This window comes from Nyctereutes procyonoides, unplaced genomic scaffold (genome assembly GCF_905146905.1).
Source record: "Nyctereutes procyonoides isolate TBG_1078 unplaced genomic scaffold, NYPRO_anot_genome, whole genome shotgun sequence".
Taxonomy (NCBI): Eukaryota; Metazoa; Chordata; class Mammalia; order Carnivora; family Canidae; genus Nyctereutes; species Nyctereutes procyonoides.
Genome location: NW_026575146.1, coordinates 36,080,102 through 36,101,149, shown reverse-complemented (window position 1 = coordinate 36,101,149; position 21,048 = coordinate 36,080,102). Strand labels below are relative to the sequence as shown.

Sequence of the window (21,048 nt, the reverse complement as noted above, 5' to 3'; positions counted from 1 at the left end):
AAGAAATTGTGGAAATAAATAACACTACATGGATCTTTGACACTTGGGGAGTGTTAATTCTAAGAGCTTTTTATATTAGATAACCTGAGCTTTCCTTTCACATTGGCTGTCACTCTGTCCTGTGCAGAGGGGATTGAGTTGGATAATAACTCCCATTAGCACTGGGGGAGATTTCACACATAAATCCCTTACAAATGGGAAAGCAAATAGAGAGTGTTCTGCTTAGTAAATCAACATAGGTTGGGTGTTAGATTTTTCTCCTAGAAGAGTGCCTGTGGTGGCTTGTTATCTTTGAAGTGGCTGAAGCTGAAAAAATAAATAAATAATTTTTTAAAAAAATGAAGTGGTTGAAGCTGGAGGGTCTTGGCCCACTGTGCTTGCCTGCTTTTTCTTATCGTTTGGATTGTCCAGCATCTGCATCCTTTTCTCCAGTCTCTGTTTCCATTCTTCCCTGAGCCTGAGGAGGGAAAAATACAAATGGTTAGTGCTTTTGTCTCCATATCTGCTGGTCCAATTGAGGTTGTTTTTCCCCACCCCCTAACAAATATTTTTAAGAAAAACACATGGCTTTTACAAATTAATGAAGAAAAAATCAATAAATGAGCAACATCTATGAATATATAGTTTTACAAATGTGTTCCTTCCTAAACTGATGTGTGGATTCAAGGTAATGTCAAACAAAATCCCAGCAAAACCTTTTGGTAGATGTTGACAAGCTGACTCTAAATTTTATGTGGCAAGGCATTTTAAAAAAGATTTTATTTATTTATTCATGAGAGACACATAGAGACAGAGACATAGGCAGAGGCAGAAGCAGGCTCCCCTCGGGGAGCCTGATAGGAACTCAATCCCTGGACTCAGGATCACTCCCTGAGTGGAAGGCAGATGCTCAACTGCTCAACTGCTGAGCCACCCAAATGTCCCTAGGCAAGACACTTTTGAAGAAGAAAGTTGGAAGACTCACATTATTTTATTCTGTGACTTAATATAAAGCTATCATAATCAAGACAGTATGGCACTGGTGAAGGAAACGACAAACAAGTCAATGGAACAGAATAAAGTCCAAAAATAAATGTACTCAAATATAGTCAATTGATTGTTGATGAGAGAGGCAAATGCAACTCAATGGAGGAAGGATTTTTTTTAAACAAATGGTGTTGGAGGATCATACATTCATATTTTTAAAAAATGGACTTTAATCCATACCCCATATCTTATACAAAATTAACCCCAAATGGATCATGGACCTAAATATAAAATGTAAGACCAAGACTTCTAGAAAATAAAAACCCACAAAATAATATCTTCATTATTTACCCTATGTTAGGGTAAAGTTTCTTAGAGACAACACAAAAAGCATGATTTGTAGAAAAAAGAAAATTTGGGTCTTTATCAAAGTGATACACTGTAAAAGAGAGTAAAAGGCAAGCCATAAGTGGAGTATATATTTGCAAATGACATATCTGTTAAGGGACTTGTTTCTAGAATATATAAAGTTCAAACTAAATGATAAGAAAATAATATAATGGTCAAAAAGTTTGAACATTTTACAAAAGAAGTTGTATAGATGGCAAATAAACACCTAAAAGTAATGCTTAACATAACTAGGAAAATGCAAATTAAAATTACAATGAGGTAACACTAACCTTATAGAATGACCCAAACAAAAAGAAAACAAAAAGTCCTCTTTTCCCCCAAAAAACCCTGACAAAATTTTAAAAACCCTTACAACAAAACTCAAATCAAAAGCTGAGTAACATTGTGATGGAAATGCAAAATGGTATAGTCAGTTGGGAAAATAGTTTGGCATTTACCATATGACCCAGCAATCTTAGTCCTGGGTATTGACTCAAGAAAAATGGAAACTTATGTTCCACAGAAATTTGTATGCAAACGTTACAACAGTTTAATTCATAATAAAAAACTGGAAATGACCTAAATGTCCTTCAGGTGGGGAGTGGATCATCAAACTATGATACGTCCACACAACAGACTAATACTCAGCAACGATAAATGATATAGGAAAGATGTTAGGGTTTGAAGCCTATGGCCAAGCAAATTCTTGAGATGTCTTTGGTGCAAAACATTGGATTTATTAAAGGACAGGGACAGGACCCATGGGCAGAAAGAGCTGCAATGGGGTCATGAGGAATGGCCCATTATATACTGTCAAGTTGGGAAGGGGTTAGGGATAGTGTAAGTCTCTAAGGAATTTTGTAAATAAGATTTCCAGGATCTTGAGGGGAGCTAGCTATTGTTGGGAAGACCCTTCAGATGTATATCGATGTGTCATATACTTGGGGGATGATTGCTATCTTGGTGATAAATGAAAATTTCTAAAGGAAGTTTTATATGTTGAAGTAGGCTAACAGGATCAGGAGGCCAAGCTAGGATTGCCTTTCATCCTTAGCAGGTGTCAACATCAGGCAATTGAGTCCCTAGAGGAATGTCACTCTACCTGTTTCAAAGACTTGTCAGTAGACTCTCAGTAGTAAGGAACATTAATAATTTTTCTTCTGCCTTTGTTTCCCACATAATAAGGAATAGACAACTGATATGCACAATGATAAATAATCCCAAATATATTTTGCTGAGTGAAAAAAAGCCAGACTCAAAAGATTACATATTATATACTTCATATGGCACTATAATGATAAATAACAGATCAGTAGTGGCCAGGGATTGGAAATTGGTAGAGGAATTGATCACAAAGGAACATCATGAAGGGATTCTTCAGTAAAAAAAAACTATACTATAGCTTGATTATATGGTAATTCCATGACTTTAAGCATCTGTCAAAACTCATAGAACTGTATATACATACATGAAAAGAAAGGCATGGTGCTTATAAATCAAGAAAAAGAAAATCTATGGTAAAATGGACAGAGGATATAAATTGGCACCAGAAGAAGAAATCCAGCTGTTTCCTATACATATAAAAAGGTCCCTGGGTGGCTCAGTCAGTTAAGCATCTGCCTTTGGTACTGGTCATGATTCCAGAATCCTGGGATCAAGCCTCACAGTGGGCTCACAGCTCAGTGGAGAGCCTGCTTCTCCCTCGCCACTCTGCTTATTTGTGCTCTCTCCCTGTCAAATACATAAATAAAATCTTTTTTTTAAAAGATCTCAACCAAACTTACAATTAATTAAATTCAGTTTAAAATAGTGAGATGTCATTTTTCACCTGTCAGATTGACAATAATCAAGAGTTTGATAACACACAGTGTGAGCAGCTATGGAAATTGGCACTTGTCTATTCAGGGTGGGAGTTTAAATTAAAACATCTTTGCAAGATAAGAAGTCAAGAAGCCAAAATTTAAAAAAAACAACAAAAATTTATCTTTTGACTTAACATTTTCATTTCTATCAATTTATTCCATAATTCTTATCCACATATACAAAATGTACGTACAAATATTCTTATTACAATATTATTTGTGAAGCCAGAAAGTGAAAACAATATAAATGTTCTTTGGTGTGATTAGTTAAATCAATTGTTAACATTCTTATAATGGAAAACATTAAACAAGAACTGAATTTACTGATATAGAAAGACTTCCAGGTAAGTTAAAAAAACAAGGCACAGGGATCCCTGGGTGGCGCAGCGGTTTGGCGCTTGCCTTTGGCCCAGGGCGCGATCCTGGAGACCCGGGATCGAATCCCACGTCAGGCTCCCGGTGCATGGAGCCTGCTTCTCCCTCTGCCTGTGTCTCTGCCTCTCTCTCTCTCTCTCACTGTGTGACTATCATAAATAAATAAAAATTAAAAAAAAATTTAAAAAAACAAGGCACAGATTAGTGAAGATACGATAGTCTCATTTTGCATAAAAATATAGCATATATATTTATTTGCTTATTCAAATTGAAGTTTTGGGAAACTTCACAAGTTTTGGGAAAGATACACAAGAAACTGTGGATGTCAGCTTTTCCTAAAGAGCAAGTCTAGGACCCTAAGTAAGGATACTCACTTCTAATTATATATCCTTCTGTGATGCTTGAATTAAAAAAATATATACACATATATGTATACATATATATATGCACTTGTGTTCATTTCATAAGTATAAAAATAACAAAAATGAAATGATTGGGTAAATGTTATTAGTTTGCTAGAGCTCCCATAACAAAATACTACAGACTAGGGTATTTTCTCACAGCTCTGGAGGCTAGAAATCCAAGATCAAGGTGTCAGTAGACTTGGTTTTTCCTAATGCTTCTCTCCTTTGCAGATGGCCTTCTTGCTTCATTCTCATATGGCCTTTCCTCGGGGGAGGGGGGGGTGCATCCCCAGTGTCCCTTTGTGCATCCTAATCTCTTCTTATAAGGACATCACTCAGATTGGATTAGGGCTCACACTAAAGGTCTTACTTTAAACAAGTCACCTCTTTTAAAGGTCTTATCCCCAAATACAGTCACACTCTGAGATACTGATGGTTAGGACTTTAACATCAATTTGAGGGGATATAATTCAGTTCATAACATTGCTAAAGCAAAGTAATGCATGCTTACTGTAGGAAAACAAGAATATACAATAAAGGATTTAAAAAGTTGGATCCAGGGCAGCCTGGGTGGCTCAGCGGTTTAGTGCTGCCTTTGGCCCAGGGCCTGATCCTGGAGACCCTGGATGGAGTCCCAAGTCAGGCTCCCTGCATGGAGCCTGCTTCTCCCTCTGCCTGTGTCTCTGCCTCTGTGTGTGTGTGTCTCTCATGAATAAAACACACACACACACACACACACACACACACAAACAACAGGGGCAGGCAAGATGGCGGAAGAGTAGGGTCCCCATGTCACCTGTCGCCACCAACTTACCTAGATAGCTTTCAAATCATCGTGAAAACCTATGAATTCGGCCTGAGATTTAAAGAGAGAACAGCTAGAATGCTACAGTGAGAAGAGTTTGCGTTTCTAACAAGGTAGAAAGATGGGGAAAAAAGTAAATAAAGAAAATAAAAAAGAATCTAGTGGGGGAGGGGCTCCCGCGAGGAGTCCGGCTAAGGCTGGGCGGCAAGAGCCTCCAGGACAGGAAAGCCCAGTCCCAGAGAACCAGGAACTTTACCAATCTTCCTGGATGGAAAGGCATTCGCAGGATCCCAGGAGGTGAAAGGAGCCCCCAGGTTCCCGGGGTCACTAACAGAGGAACTGTGCCCCGGGGGAGAGTACGCCACACACCGTGGGCAGAGCGTGGTAAAGGACTGGAGCATGCACCCGGCGGGGCCTTGGGAGCAGCTCAGGCGGTGGCTCAGGTGGTGGCTCTGCACAGAGGGGGCTGCGCGGCCCCAGGAACATGGTTCCAGCACTGCAGACCCTGGAGCCCGGGCGCTGGGGGACACAGCCCAGGATCCTGCACTCCCCTTGGGACAGGTGAAGCCCGGGAGGGCCCAGGACAGTGAGGATGTTCCGGCCACCGGGCGGCCCAGAACTGTGCAGATCAGCGCTCCCCACCCCCGGAGCATCCAAGCCAGCGCAGACCAGGAGACTGCAGTAGTTACTACGGAAGCTGACTCCAGAGCTGGAGACCTGGCCGCAGCCAGTCTTGTTGTTCCTCCTTGCGAGACCCTGTACCTAGGAGAGAGCGGGCAGCCAGGGAAAGAGGCCTCACAAGATAAACAGCTCCTAATGAGCCCTGCACCTGGTGGGGGGGGGCAGCTCCCCCAGGTGCACACACCTGAGAATCAGCACAGCAGGCCCTTCCCCCAGAAGACCAGATGGAAGGACAGGGGAAGAGCAAGTTCTTGACTGAGCAGCACTGGAAAGCTCCAGGGGAAGTGGAGGGATTTCCACTATATAGAACCAGAGGATACCCCTCCTTTGTTTATTTTTGTTTTTTTGTTCCTTGTTTCTTTTTCCCTTTTTTCTCTTTTTTTCCTTCCTTTTTCCAGTACAACTTGTTTTTAGCCACTCTACACTGAGCAAAATGACTAGAAAGAAGAACTTACCACAAAAGAAAGAATCAGAAATAGTACTCTTTCCCACAGAGTTACAGAATTTGGATTACAATTCAATTACAGAAAGCCAATTGAGAAGCACAATTATAAAGCTACTGGTGGCTCTGTAAAAAAAGCATAAAGGAATCAAGAGACTTCATGATTGCAGAATTTAGATCTAATCAGGCTGAAATTAAAAATCAATTAAATGAGATGCAATCCAAACGGGAGGTCCTAATGACGAGGGTCAATGAGGTAGAAGAATGAGTGACATAGAAGACAAGTTGATGGCAAGAAAGGAAGCTGAAAAAAAAGAGAAAAACAATTAAAAGATCATGAGGAAAGGTTAAGGGAAATAAATGACAGCCTCGGAAAATCTCAAAAAATCTACATTTAATTGGGGTTCCAGAGGACGCTGAAAGGGTTAGAGGACCAAAAAGTGTATTTGAACAAATCATAGCTGAGAACTTCCCTAACTTGGGTAGGGAAACAGGCATTCATATACAGGACATGGAGAGATACCCCCCTAAAATCAATAAAAACCATTCAACACCTTGACATTTAATAGTGAAACTTTCAAATTCCAAAGATAAAGAGAAAATCCTTAACATAGCAAGAGACAAGAGATCCCTAATCTATATGAGGAGAAGTATTAGGTTAACAGCAGACCTCTCCACAGAGACGTGGCAGGCCAGAAAGGGCTGGCAGGATATATTCAGGGTCCTAAATGAGAAGAACATGCAGCCAAGAATACTCTATCCAGCAAGGCTCTCATTGAGAATAGAAGAAGAGATAAAGAGCTTCCAAGATAGGCAGGAACTGAAAGAATATGTGACCACCAAACCAGCTTTGCAAGAAATACTAAGGGGGACTCTGTAATAGAAAGAGGAGGTCCAAGGGAAAAATCCACAAAAACAAGGACTGAATAGGTATTATGATGACATTAAATTCATATCTTTCAATAGTAACTCTGAACGTAAATGGGCTTAAGGACCCCATCAAAAGGCTCAGGGTTTCAGAATGGATTAAGCAGCAAGACCCATCTATTATCTACAAGAGACTCATTTTAGACATAAGGACACCTACAGCCTGAAAATATAAGGTTGGAGAACCATTTACCATTTAAATGGTCCTCAAAAGAAACCAGGGTAGCCATCCTCATATCAGATAAATTAAACTTTATCCCAAAGACTGTAGTTAGAGATGAAGAGGGACACTATATCATACTTAAAGGATCTATCCAACAAGAGGACATAACAATCATCAATATTTATGTACCGAATGTCAGAGCTGCCAAATATATCATCAATTAATAACCAAAGTTAAGACATACTTAGATAATAATACACTTATACTTGGTGACTTGAATGTAGCACTTTCTACAATTGACAGATATTCTAAGCACAACATCTCCAAAGAAACAAGAGCTTTAAATGATACACTGGACCAGATGGATTTCACTGATATTTACAGAACTTTACATCCAAACTCAGCTGAATACACATTCCTCTCAAGTGCACAGGGAACTTTCTCCAGAATAGACCACATACTGGGTCACAAATCAGGACTTCACGAATACCAAAAGATTGGGATCATCCCTTGCATATTTTCAGACCATAATGCTTTGAAATTAGAACTAAATCGGAAGAAGAAGTATGGAAGGATTTCAAACATGTGGAGGTGAAGGAACATGCTGCTAAAAGGGTCAACCAGGAAATTAGAGAAGAATTAAAAAGATTCATGGAAACTAATGAGAATGAAGATACAACCTTTCAAAAACTTTGGATACAGCAAAAGCAGTCCTGAGGGGGAAATACATTGCAATACAGCATCCATCCAAAAACTGGAAAGAACTCAAATTCAAAAACTAACCTTGCACCTAAAGGAGCTGGAGAAAAAACAGCAAATAGAACCTACACCCAGCAGAAGAAGAGAGTTAATAAAGATTCGAGCAGAAATCAATGAAATAGAGACCAGAAGAACTGTGGAACAGATTAACAAAACCAGGAGTTGGTTCTTTGAAAGAATTAGTAAGATAGATAAACCATTAGCCAGTCTTATTAAAAAGAAGAGAGGAAAGACTCAAATTAATAAAATCATGAATGAGAAAGGAGAGATGACCACCAATACCAAGGAAATACAAACGATCTTAAAAACTTATTATGAGCAGCTTTACGCCAATAAATTAGGCAATCTAGAAGAAATGGACGCATTTCGGGAAAACCACAAATTCCCAAAAATGGAACAAGAAGAAATAGAAAACCTGAACAGGCCAATAAACAGGGAGGAAATTGAAGAAGTCATTAAAAACCTCCCAATACACAAAACTCCAGGGCCAGATGGCTTACCAGCCATCTGGGTTGAATTCTATCAAACGTTTAAAGAAGAAATTATACCTATTCTACTAAAGCTGTTTGGAAAGATAGAAAGAGATGGAGTACTTCCAAATTCGTTCTATGAGGCCAGCATCACCTTAATTCCAAAACCAGACAAAGACCCCACCAAAATGAAGAATTATAGACCAATATCCCTGGATGAACATGGATGCAAAAATTCTCAACAAGATACTGCCAATAGGATCCAACAGTACATTGAGAAGATTATTCATCATGACTAAATGGGATTTATCCCCAGGATGCAAGGCTGGTTCAACACTCGTAAAGCAATCAATGTGATAGACCATATCAGCAAGAGAAAAAACAAGAACCATATGATCCTCTCAATACATGCAGAGAAAGCATTTGATAAAATACAGCATCCATTCCTGATCAAAACTCTTCAGAGTGTAGGGATAGAGGGAACATTCCTCAACATCTTAAAAGCCATCTACAAAAAGCCCACAGCAAATGTAATTCTCAATGGGGAAGCACTGGGAGCCTATCCCCTAAGATCAGGAACAAGACAGGGATGTCCACTCTCACCACTGCTACTCAACATAGTACTGGAAGTCCTAGCCTCAGCAATCAGGCAACAAAAAGACATAAAAGGCATTCAAATTGGCAAAGAAGAAGTCAAACTCTCCCTCTTCGCCTATGACATGATACTCTACATAGAAAACCCAAAAGACTCCACCCCAAGATTGCTAGAACTCAAATAGCAATTCGGCAGTGTGGCAGGATACAAAATCAATGCCCAGAAGTCAGTGGCATTTCTATACACTAACAATGAGACTGAAGAAAGAGAAATTAAGGAGTCAATCCCATTTACAATTGCACCCAAAAGCATAAGATACCTAGGAATAAACCTAACCAAAGAGGTAAATGAACTATACCCTAAAAACTATAGAACACTTCTGAAAGAAATTGAGGAAGACACAAAGAGATGGCAAAATATTCCATGCTCATGGATTGGAAGAATTAATATCGTGAAAATGTCTATGTTACCCAGGGCAATTTACACATTCAATGCAATCCCTATCAAAATACCATGGACTTTCTTCAGAGAGTTAGAACAAATTATTTTAAGATTTCTGTGGAATCAGAGAAGACCCCGAATAGCCAGGGGAATATTAAAAAACAAAAACAAAAACAAAACAAAAAAAAAAACAGAGCTGGGGGCATCACAATGCCAGATTTCAGGTTGTACTACAAAGCTGTGGTCATCAAGACAGTGTGGTACTGGCACAAAAAGACACATAGATCAATGGAACAGAATAGAGAATCCAGAAGTGGACCCTCAACTTTATGGTCAACTAATATTCGACAAAGGAAGAAAGACTATCCACTGGAAGAAAGACAGTCTCTTCAATAAATGGTGCTGGGAAAATTGGACATTCACATGCAGAAGAATGAAACTAGACCACTCTCTTGCACCATACACAAAGATAAACTCAAAATGGATGAGAGATCTAAATGTGAGACAAGATTCCATCAAAATCCTAGGGGAGAATACAGTCAACACCCTTTTTGAACTTGGCCACAGCAACTTCTTGGAAGATACATCAATGAAGGCAAGGGAAACAAAACCAAAATGAATTATTTGGACTTACTCAAGATAAAAAGCTTCTGCACAGCAAAAGAAACAGTCAACAAAACTAAAAGACAACCTACAGAATGGGATAAGATATTTGCAAATGATGTATAAGATAAAGGGCTAGTTTCCAAGGTCTATAAAGAACTTCTTAAACTCAACAGCAAAGTAACAAACAATCCAATCATGAAATAGGCAAAAGACATGAACAGAAATCTCACAGAGGAAGACATAGACATGGCCAACACGCACATGAGAAAATTCTCCACATCACTTGCCATCAGGGAAATACAAATCAAAACCACAATGAGATACCACCTCACACCAGGGAGAATGGAGAAAGTTAACAAGGCAGGAAAACACAAATGTTAGAGAGGATGTGTAGAAAGGGGAGCCCATTTGCACTGTTGGTGGGAATGTGAACTGGTGCAGCCACTCTGGAAAACTGTGTGGAGGTTCCTCAAAGAGTTAAAAATAGATCTGCCCTACGACCCAGCAATTGCACTGCTGGGGATTTACCCCAAACATACAGATGCAATGAAACGCCGGGACACCTGCACCCCGATGTTTCTTTTTTTTAAATTTTTTAAATTTATTTATGATAGTCACACAGAGAGAGAGAGAGAGAGAGAGAGGCAGAGACATAGGTAAAGGGAGAAGCAGGCTCCATGCACCGGGAGCCGGTCGGGGAATTCGATCCAGGGTCTCCAGGATCACTCCCTGGGCCAAAGGCAGGCACTAAACCAATGCGCCACCCAGGGATCCCCCACTCCGATGTGTCTAGCAGTGATGTCCACAATAGCCAAACTGTGAAAGGAGCCTTGGTGTCCATCGAAAGATGAATGGATAAAGAAGATGTGGTATAGGTATAGAATGGAGCATTACTCAGCCATTAGAAACGACAAATACCCACCATTTGCTTCGACGTGGATGGAACTGGAGCGTATTATGCTGAGTGAAATAAGTCAATCAGAGAAGGAGAAACATTATATGTTCTCATTCATTTGGGGAATATAAAAAATAGTGTCAGGGAATAAAGGGGAAGGGAGAAAAAATGAGTGGGTAATATCAGAAAGGGAGACAGAACATGAAAGACTCCTAACCCTGGGAAACGAACTAGGGGTGGAGGAAGGGGAGGTGGGCGGGGGGTGAGGGTGACTGGGTGACGGGCTCTGCGGTGGGCACTTGATGGCATGAACACTGGCTATTATTCTATATGTTGGCAAATTGAACACCAATAAAAAACAAATTAAATAAATAAATAAATAAATAAATAAATAAATAAATAAATAAATAAAAAAGAAAACCATATTGGGGGCATTACAATGCCAGATTTCAGGTTGTACTACAAAGCTGTGATCATCAAGACAGTGTGGTACTGGCACCAAAACAGACCCATAGATCAGTGGAACAGAATAGAGAATTCAGAAATGGGCCCTCAACTCTATTTTCAACTAATATTCAATAAGTCAGGAAAGACTATCCACTGGAAAAAGACAGTCTTCAATAAATGGTGCTGGGAAAATTGGACATACACATGCAGAAGAATAAAACTGGACCATTTTCTTACACCATACACAAAGATAATCTCAAAATGGATGAAAGATCTAAATGTGAGACAAGATTCCATCAAAATTCTAGGGGAGAACACAGGCAACACCCTTTTTGAACTTGGCCACAGCAACTTCTTGCAAGATACATCATTGAAGGCAAGGGAAACAAAAGCAAAATGAATTATTTGGACTTACTCAAGATAAAAAGCTTCTGAACAGCAAAAGATACAGTCAACATGAAATGGGCAAAAGACATGAACAGAAACTTCACAGAGGAAGACATAGTCATGGCCAGCAATCACATGAGAAAATGCTCTGCATCACTTGCCATCAGGGAAATACAAATCAAAACCACAATGAGATACCACCTCACACCAGTGAGAATGGGGAAAATCAACAGGACAGGAAAGACAAATGTTGGAGAGGATGTGGAGAAAGGGGAACTACTTACACTGTTGGTGGGAATGTGTACTGGTACATCTACCCTGAAAACTGTGTAGTGGTTCCTCAAAGAGTTAAAAATAGAATAGCCCTATGACCCAACAAATGCACTGCTGGGAATTTACCCCAAAGATACAGATGCAGTGAAATGGCAGGACACCTCCACCCCAATGTTTATAGCAGCAATGTCCACAATAGCCAAACTGTGGAAGGAGCCTCCGGTGTCCATCGAGAGATGAATGGATGAAGAAGATGTGATATATTTATACAGTGGAATATTACTCAGCCATCGGAAATGACAAATATCCACCATTTGCTTTGACGTGGATGGAACTGGAGGGTATTATGCTGAGTAAAATAAGTCAATCAGAGAAGGACAAACATTATGTGGTCTCATTCTTTTGGGGAATATAAAAAAATAGTGAAGGGGAGTAAAGGGAAAGGAGAGAAAATGAGTGTAACTATCAGTGAGGGTGATAGAGCATTAGAGACTCCTAACTCTGGGAATGAACAAGTGGTAGGGGAAAGGAAGGTGGGTAGGGGGTTGGGGTGACTTGGTGATGGGCACTGAGGGGGGCACTTGGCGGGATAAGCACTGTGTGATATCCTATATGTTGGCAAATTGAACTCCAACAAACAAACAAACAAACGTAAATTGAAAAACAATGCAATTTTCTTAAAAAAATAAAAATAAAAAAATAAAAAGTTGGATCTTACCTTAATTTTTCACTCATATGTGTTTCAAAAATGAATATAATAATAATAATAATACTCTTTTCATATACTCCTCTATTTTCCTCAGAGGGATTCCTAAGGGCAAGTAATTTAGAGCATATAAATATTTTGAGGATCTAGGCACCTATTACTATTCAGTTCTTGGCAGCTTCTCACTTAAAACTACTCAATATAGGCCCAAGGATGGATGGAAAGAATCTGGTATATTGGCCTGTTGTTAGGGATAGTTGTTGCTTAAGCATTTTAGCAACCAAGGATTGAAAGTTGAAGTATTGAGAGAAGAATTAGGGATATGCGGAATAATGTTAAGACAGTTATATCCTTATTCTACCTGAAATTATATTAAAGTGATGGACATAAAAATACAGTTTGCTTGTTTGAAAGGTGAGATAAAACATGGAGTGCCTGCTTTCCTGTAAGCAGACAGCTGCCTTACAGGTCTTTTTGCACACTTTACTTAAGAAGTGTTGATTTATTGAGCTTATATGACCTTCTGTTGATACCTATTAGTAAAGTAACCATAAGTTATTTTTCTTCATTATGCTTATTAAGTATCTATCTTGTATTTTAACTTGTAAGTAACCTCTCCAGGCTCACAAGCTCCCCTTATTAAGCATCTCTGAAAGATTCTGTAACTAAATCTGCCTCCAAATGTGCATGACTTTTGTCATTGAGATCTTTTAAAGCTCACTAATGGCTATTTGTTTTTAAATAAATTGCTATCTGTGCATTTCATGGAACTTGATGGACTCCTTAATATAATGTGGACTCATTCACTAGTTAAACAGTCTTTAACTTTTCCTGGATATAGTGCTGCTTTGCTGACTTCCCATCTGCAACTACTTTCCATCTACATCTGCCTCAAGCATTTGCACCAAAGCCAACTTTTCTTGGGCTACCTTCCACCAGTGACTGAGCACAGCAGAGGTACTAATGCAGGCCTATCTCTGCAAGATGCAGAGTGTCTTTAACAGTTGTCTTTGACTCAAGGACTTCACACTAGTCTGGCCAAAACTTTTTCTGGTTTGCCCTGCTGCCTAACCCTGTTCCACTTCCTTCCCTTTCTCCTTCATGGACGCCAGACCTGTATCCTCTGGCTCTTCCTAGTGGTGTGCTTTTAGTTTGTGGGGAAAATCAATTTTTTTAGAAATTTTGTAAGCTGGTTATTAAATTTGGCCATTAAAAGTAAATTATAAAGTTAAAATTATATTAATCTATTAAATTTATAAGATTAATTTAATGTTATATTAATTACATTGATTCTAATTGTATTAAAAACAGTCATAACTATGTGAGATTCATCACTTTCTAATTATTTTACTGCATTTTACAATAATCTATGATCTTCAGGTTATTTAGGCTTATTATATTTATATACTGAAATTATTATATGATAGAGTACACTGCATTCTCCACTCATCTTCACTGATGTCTCATTGGAAGCTTGAAATAAACTATTTACAACACAGATGTTGGCAAACACTGTAAGTCATGACTTGGTTTATTGCTTTGTTCATTGTCTGGACAGAGTATTGTCCCTCAGGCCAAATCTGACCAGCTGCTTGTGTTAATAAATAAAGTTTCATTGAAATACAGTCCTGACTTTTGATTACATATTGTCTATAGCTGCTTACACACAACAATGACAGAGTTAAGTAGTTGCAACAGAGACACATGTCTCCTCCCCTCAATATTAACTACCTTGTCTTTATAGAAAATGTTTGTTGACCCCTCATCTAGACTTATGAAATAATGGAGATAATTTTAATAATGCAGATTAAATTTAGAAATATGGTGTGTCTATAGATATTACATTGCTAATATGAAACAAACACATACATACATACATACATACATAAATTGTGTAAATGTTCTTCCAGTACTAGAAAACTATCCTATTTGTTAAATTAATAGTAATTAAGTATTTATTCATTGTGTGATTTTGTCAAATTATGGTTGAATGTCAACTACAGATTGGCTATAGATGAAAGAGGTTGGCAAAAAACAATAAAAGTATACTATGAAAATCAGTTGGCTTTATGGACTGTATAATAAAGAGCACTGTATATCTTCTTAATATTTGTAAATTGTGTGCTATACATCCTTTATGCCTGTGAAATTTATGATAAACATGTATGTATGTACATTTTTTCCCACAGTGAGCCAATTGTTAAACATTTATTAGCACACCATAACTTCCTCCCCATTTTTCTCTCACAGGTGTTTCCCATAATAAATCTTATACCCATCAAATCTTGCCTTGCCCTCTGCTTCTCATCAAATTAACACATTTTTATAAGATTTTATTTTATTTATTAATGAGAGACAGAGAGAGAGAGAGAGGCAGAGACACAGGCAGAGGGAGAAGCAGGCTCCATGCAGGGATCCTGATGTGGGACTCGATCCTGGGACTCCAGGATCACACCCTGAGCTGAAGGCAGATGCCCACCTGCGAGCCACCCAGGCATCCTGGTCATATGCTTCTTGTCCTTTCTTTTATTGATTTTTAATTAATTTTTTATTAATTTTAATCAGTCTTTGACTCTTTGAGTTTTGGTAGTTTCCAGGAATGCATCCATTTCTTTGGGATTGCCTAATTTGGTGGCATATACTTGCTCGTAATATGTTCTTAAAATTGTTTGAATTTACTTGGTGTTGGTTGTGATCTCTCCTTTTTCATTCATGATTTTATTATTTGGGTTCTTTCCCTTTTGTTTTTGATAAGTCTAGCTGGGCGTTTATCAATCTTGTTAATTCTTTCAATGAACCAGCTCCTAGTTTCATAAATCTGTTCTAATGTTCTGGTTTCTACTGTTCTATTTCATTGATTTCTGTTTTAATCTTTATTAGTCCTCATATCCTGGGGGGGGGGGTTGGGCTTTATTTGCTGATATAGCTCCAGCTCTTTTTGGTGTAAGGTTCCTTAGCGTATTCGAGATTTCTCCAATTTTTTGAGGGAAGCTTCTATCGCAGTGTACTTCTGTTTTAGGACTGCCGTTGCTGTATATCAAAGGTTTTGAACAGTTGTGTTTTCATTTTCATTCATTTGCATGAATCTTGACCCATTCATTCTTTAATAGGATGGTCTTTAACCTCCAGGTGTTTGAATTCCTACCAAATTTCTTCTTGTGATTGAGTTCAAGTTTCAAAGCATTATGGTCTCAAAATATGTAGGAATAATCCTAATCTTTTTTTTTTAGATTTTATCTATTCATTCATTTTTTTAAATAATAAATTTATTTTTTATTGGTGTTCAATTTGCCAACATACAGAGTAACACCCAGTGCTCATCCCGTCAAGTGCCCCCCTCAGTGCCTGTCACCCAGTCACCCCCACCCCCCGCCCTCCTCCCCTTCTACCACCCCTAGATCGTTTCCCAGAGTTAGGAGTCTTTATGTTCTGTCTCCCTTTCTAGTTTCCTACCGATTTCTTCTCCCTTCCCTTCTATTCCCTTTCACTGTTATTTATATTCCCCAAATGAATGAGATGTTTGTCCTTCTCTGATTGACTTACTTCACTCAGCATAATACCCTCCAGTTCCATCCACGTCGAAGCAAATGGTGGGTATTTGTCGTTTCTAATGGCTGAGTAATATTCCATTGTATACATAAACCGCATCTTCTTTATCCATTCATCTTTCGATGGACACCGAGGCTCCTTCCACAGTTTGGCTATTGTGGACATTGCTGCTAGAAACATCAGGGTGCAGGTGTCCCGGCGTTTCATTGCATCTGCATCTTTGGGGTAAATCCCCAGCAGTGCAATTGCTGGGTCGTAGGGCAGGTCTATTTTTAACTCTTTGAGGAACCTCCACACAGTTTTCCAGAGTGGCTGCACCAGTTCACATTCCCACCAACAGTTCATTCATTGAAGACATAGAGAGAGGCAGAGACACAGGCAGAGGGAGAAGGAGGCTCCATGGAGGAAGCCTGATGTGGGACTCGATCCCAGCACCCTGGGATCACGCCCTGCGCCAAAGACATGCTCAACCGCTGAGCCACGCAGGCGTCCTGGAATAATCCCAATCTTTTGGTATTGGTTGAGACCTGATTTGTGACCCAGTATGGGATCTTCTCTGGCGAGAGTTTTTTTGTGTACTTGAGAAGAATGTATGATCTATTGCTTTGGGGTGGAATGTTCTATATATATCTGTGAAGTCCATCAGGCGCAGTGTGTCATCCAGGGCCCTGTTTCTTTGCTAATCTTCTGCTTAAATGATCTATCATTGCTCTGAGTTGGGTGTTAACGTTACCTTCTATTATTGTATGATTATCAATGTATCTCTTTAATTTGGTTATTAACTGGGTGATATAATTGGCTGCTCCAAAGTTAGGAGCATAAATATTTATAATTGTCAGATCTTCTTGCTGGATAGATCCTTTAAGTATGATATAGTGTTCCTCTTCATCTCTTACTTCAGTCTTTGGTTTAAAATCTAATTTATCTGATATGAGGATTGCTACCCCAGCTTTCTTTTGAGATCCAGAAGCATGATAAATGATTCTCCACCCCCATGCTTTCAGTCTGAAGTTGTCTTCAGGTCTAAAATGAGTGTCTTTGTTTAAAAAATATTTTATTTATTTATTCATGAGAGACACACACAGAGAGAGAGGCAGAGATGCAGGCAGAGGGAGAAGCAGGCTCCATGCAGGGAGCCCGACGCAGGACTCAATCCCAGGACTCCAGGATCACACCCTGGGCTGAAGGCAGGCGCTCAACCGCTGAGCCTCCCAGGCATCCTGAAAATGTGTGTCTTGTAGGCAGCATATGGATGGGTCTTTCTTTTTAATCCAATTTGATACCCTGTGGCTTTTGATGCAATCGTTTAGCTCATTTACACTCAGAGTAACTATTGAAAGATATGAATTTAGTGTCATCGTATTACCTATTCAGTCCCTATTTTTGTGGATTGTTTCTGTTTGCACCCTCTTTCTATTACAGGGACCCCCTTAATATTTATTGCAGAGTCGGTTTGGTGGTCACATATTCTTTCAGTTTCTGTCTATTCCTGGAAGCTCTTTATCATGTGCATAAAGATATGCTCCACCCCTCTCAGGGGAAGGCAGAGGATCTCTATGTTTCTGTCCTTTGCACAGTCCTCACATGGAAAGCTGTCACCCCATGGGACCACTGCTCACAGTTTATGGTGAACTGATCTCAGAGCCCCCTCCCAGACCTAACCAGTTTCCTGGCTCCAATGCTTGGGAACTCTACCAGTTCAGGCACCCCCATTCTTTCTGTGATTCCAGAGATCCTGGGGCCATACTGTTCCGACTAGGATTCTGCCCCATTTCACCACCTGAACATGTTTCAGGCATTGATATCTTTCACTGGAGCCGATATTTAAGGGTCCTTATTTTGCACTTGGGGACTATATCACTTTCCAGGAACCAAGTTACTGACGATCCCCACCCCTTATCCCATTTATCTTCCAATATATCTCTTGGGATTCACTTCTCTGCACCTTCTCCTACTTTGCAGAAAGTGGCCACTTTTCTACTTGTAGAGTTGTAGCAATTCTTTTCTTACATCTCAGTTTGAATTTTGGGTGTTCAGAATGATTTGATAGGTATCTAGATAAGTTCAAGGGACCAGATGAAATGAGGTCCCTCTATTCTTCTGCAATCTTGCCCCTTCCTTGGTTGCCTTTTTCTTTGTTTTTTAAAGATTTTATTTTATTTTTCCATGAGAGACCAGAGAGAGACAGAGACAGAGACAGAGACATAGGAGAGGGAGAAGCAGGCTCCATGCAGGGAGCCTGATGTGGGACTCGATCCTAGGACTCCAGGATCACGCCCTTGGCTGATGGCAGGCACTAAACCACTGACCCACCCAAGGATCCCCCTTGGTTGCCTTTTTTATAATATTTTGCCTAATTACAAAATGGCAGAACATCCTTGTAGAAACTGGAAATACTAGGAGGGCTCATACACATCAAATCTGCCATTTTAGTAGTCAAAAATAATCACTCTTAGGGGCGCCTGAGTGGCTCAGTCAGTTAAGTGTCTGCCTCCAGCTCAGGTCATGATCCCAGGGTCTTGGGATGGAGCCCAGAGTTGGGCTCCTTGCTCAGTGGGATGCCTGCTTTTTCCTCTGTCCCTCCCCTTGCTTGTGCCCTCTCTCTTCTGTCTCTCTTTCAAATAAATAAATAAATAAATAAATAAATAAATAAATAAATAAATAAATAAATAAATAAATCTTAAAAAAAAATCACTCCGTATCTTACTGCATTTTCTTTTAATCTTTTGCTGGTATATACAGATAGACTGTGTATATATTTTGAGAAAAATAAAATGATATTACAAATCATACTTTTAACTCCACATTGTTCATCTAGAAGATGTACAGAGAGTTCATGCTGGGATCTGGCTCCCAGTGGGCTTGTGGGGCCAAGACATGGAGGCTGGAAGATGGCAGGAACCACACAACTGACTTTCCTCACTCTCCTGGAATCACCGGGACTGGATGCTCTAATATGCAAGTATTCTAGCATGTACAAAGGCCTGATTTTGCTTTCTAGATAAACAAGAATGTAGCTGGAATGGTGGCATGTCTCTTCTTTGGCTATGGAGAGAAGCTATACCCCCTCCAGAGATTTAAAAAAAAAAAAGGTTTTTAGAAGTTAATATTGGTTCAACACATGTGAATTACAATTATTTTCAGCTCAGCATGATCAGAAACATGGAGGCATAGTGCCTTGTGACTAGCAGAATGCTCAGTTGCCACTCCACTTCGAAGTAGGCATCTTGGCAAAACAGACAGCTTAGCTAGGTTGTTCCCATTTTAGGGAGAGAGGAAACTAGATAATATCTAAAAAGTTGGGTTGACCTGTCTGCTCCAAAGTTCTGCACTTGTAAGGGTAAGGCTTTTTTATTCAGAGTTCTGTTGACACATGTGACCTCTCATAACTATATGTTCCCCCTCAGGAGATTCCTTTGGCAAGAAAAACCAGTTTTTTGCCAAAGAGAGGAAAACCACATTTTCCTTTCCCCAAGAATATTAATATATATCATCCTAGATGTGAGATCTTTTATACTTACATATATCTGTTGACGTAACCCTGAACTTCAGTGTTCCTTATGTGCTGGGGATTGCAACAGAGGAATGGCGAGGAAAGTTTTTTTTTCAGTTTATCAAGGTATAAATAATAGAACTTCATTTTATTTATGTATAAAAGGCTCATCCTTATCTATGTCACTGGTTCTCAATAAGGGGTGACTTTGCCCTCTAAGGAATACTTGGTGATGTTAGAAGATATTTTTTATTGTCATAATGGGTAGGGGAGAGTCCTATTGGACTGTAATGTTATGAGGGATGCTGTTAAACACTTTACAAGCACAGGACCGCCCCCTACCCCTGGCCCTAATTGTCGATAGTACAAGGTTGAAAAACCATGGTATATGTGGTGATAAGACTGAATGAGTAGATGACTTAATTGTGTCTTGAATTTTCTATATTTATGATGTTTTGACATCTTAAGAAGCTTGTTGGTCATGGAAAAGCCCAAAACTTGCCTTTTCTTAGAGATATCAGAAGGCTTGCTGTAAACATGTCAACCAATCCTAAATCTGGGGTCCCAACCACCAATAAGACTCACCCATGAAGCCATATTTCCCATTTCTTAAATCATCCCAGGGCTAAGTGCCATACAACTATAAACCACGTCTTAGCCCAAAGCCCTCTGGAATTATTCAAACTAGCCAATCCTAAACCGTTTACTCTGCCCTGATTTTTGCTCAGAAACTCCAATAACAGTTCTGGACTAGATTTTCACCATGCTTCTGTCTTTTTTTTTTTTTTTGCTTCTTTCTTTTGCCACTGCGCAAGACCTGGTGCTTCCTCTGTGGCCCTGCATGGTATGCAGTGAACATTTCTCTAGAACTATGAATATAATAAACTTCTTCCAGGTGTTGCTTCCTTTCTTCTCATGGCTGCCCTGACTTTACCATACCATACTGAATATTTTCATTCTTAGAACAGTAATAATGAAAATAATTCAGTCTCCTGTCTTCACATTTGGTATATTTCTACAGAAAGCTAATTTAAAAAATAGTAGAGAAACAATCCACATACTTTCTCAGGGCGCTCCTTCCCTGACGATCTTCCTCCAGTTCCCTGTAACAAGTCTGTTTGCTAATTTCTTTTTCCCAGAAACTTTTGAGCTCATGACAAGTTTCACAGCAAAAGACTTCCCGACGGATATATTGATTGTTCATCCCCTGAAAAATAGAAGAAAAAACAAATCCCAGTTCTTCAGATAAAACCACTCTAATTTTGGAGTGATGAGAGGTGAGTTTATTTATTTCTTCATGAGAGACACACAGAGAGAGACAGAGAGAGAGAGAGTGGCAGAGACACAGGCAGAGGGAGAAGCAGGCTCCATGCAGGGAGCCTGATGTGGGACTCGATCCCAGGACTCCAGGA

General features: G+C 39.5%; 1 protein-coding gene across 1 annotated transcript; it reads right to left on the bottom strand.

Annotated features, from left to right (window-relative positions):
• Nucleotides 1-330: 330 nt before the first annotated feature.
• LOC129499989 (protein FAM240B-like) lies at nucleotides 331-20,947 on the bottom strand. The gene is made up of 2 exons (XM_055310151.1): nucleotides 20,698-20,947; nucleotides 331-457 (listed from the first exon to the last, which is right to left on the bottom strand). Exons 1-2 carry the CDS (start codon nucleotides 20,838-20,840, stop codon nucleotides 331-333), a joined length of 270 nt encoding a protein of 89 aa, XP_055166126.1. The 5' UTR covers nucleotides 20,841-20,947.
• Between the last annotated feature and the right edge of the window lie 101 nt (nucleotides 20,948-21,048).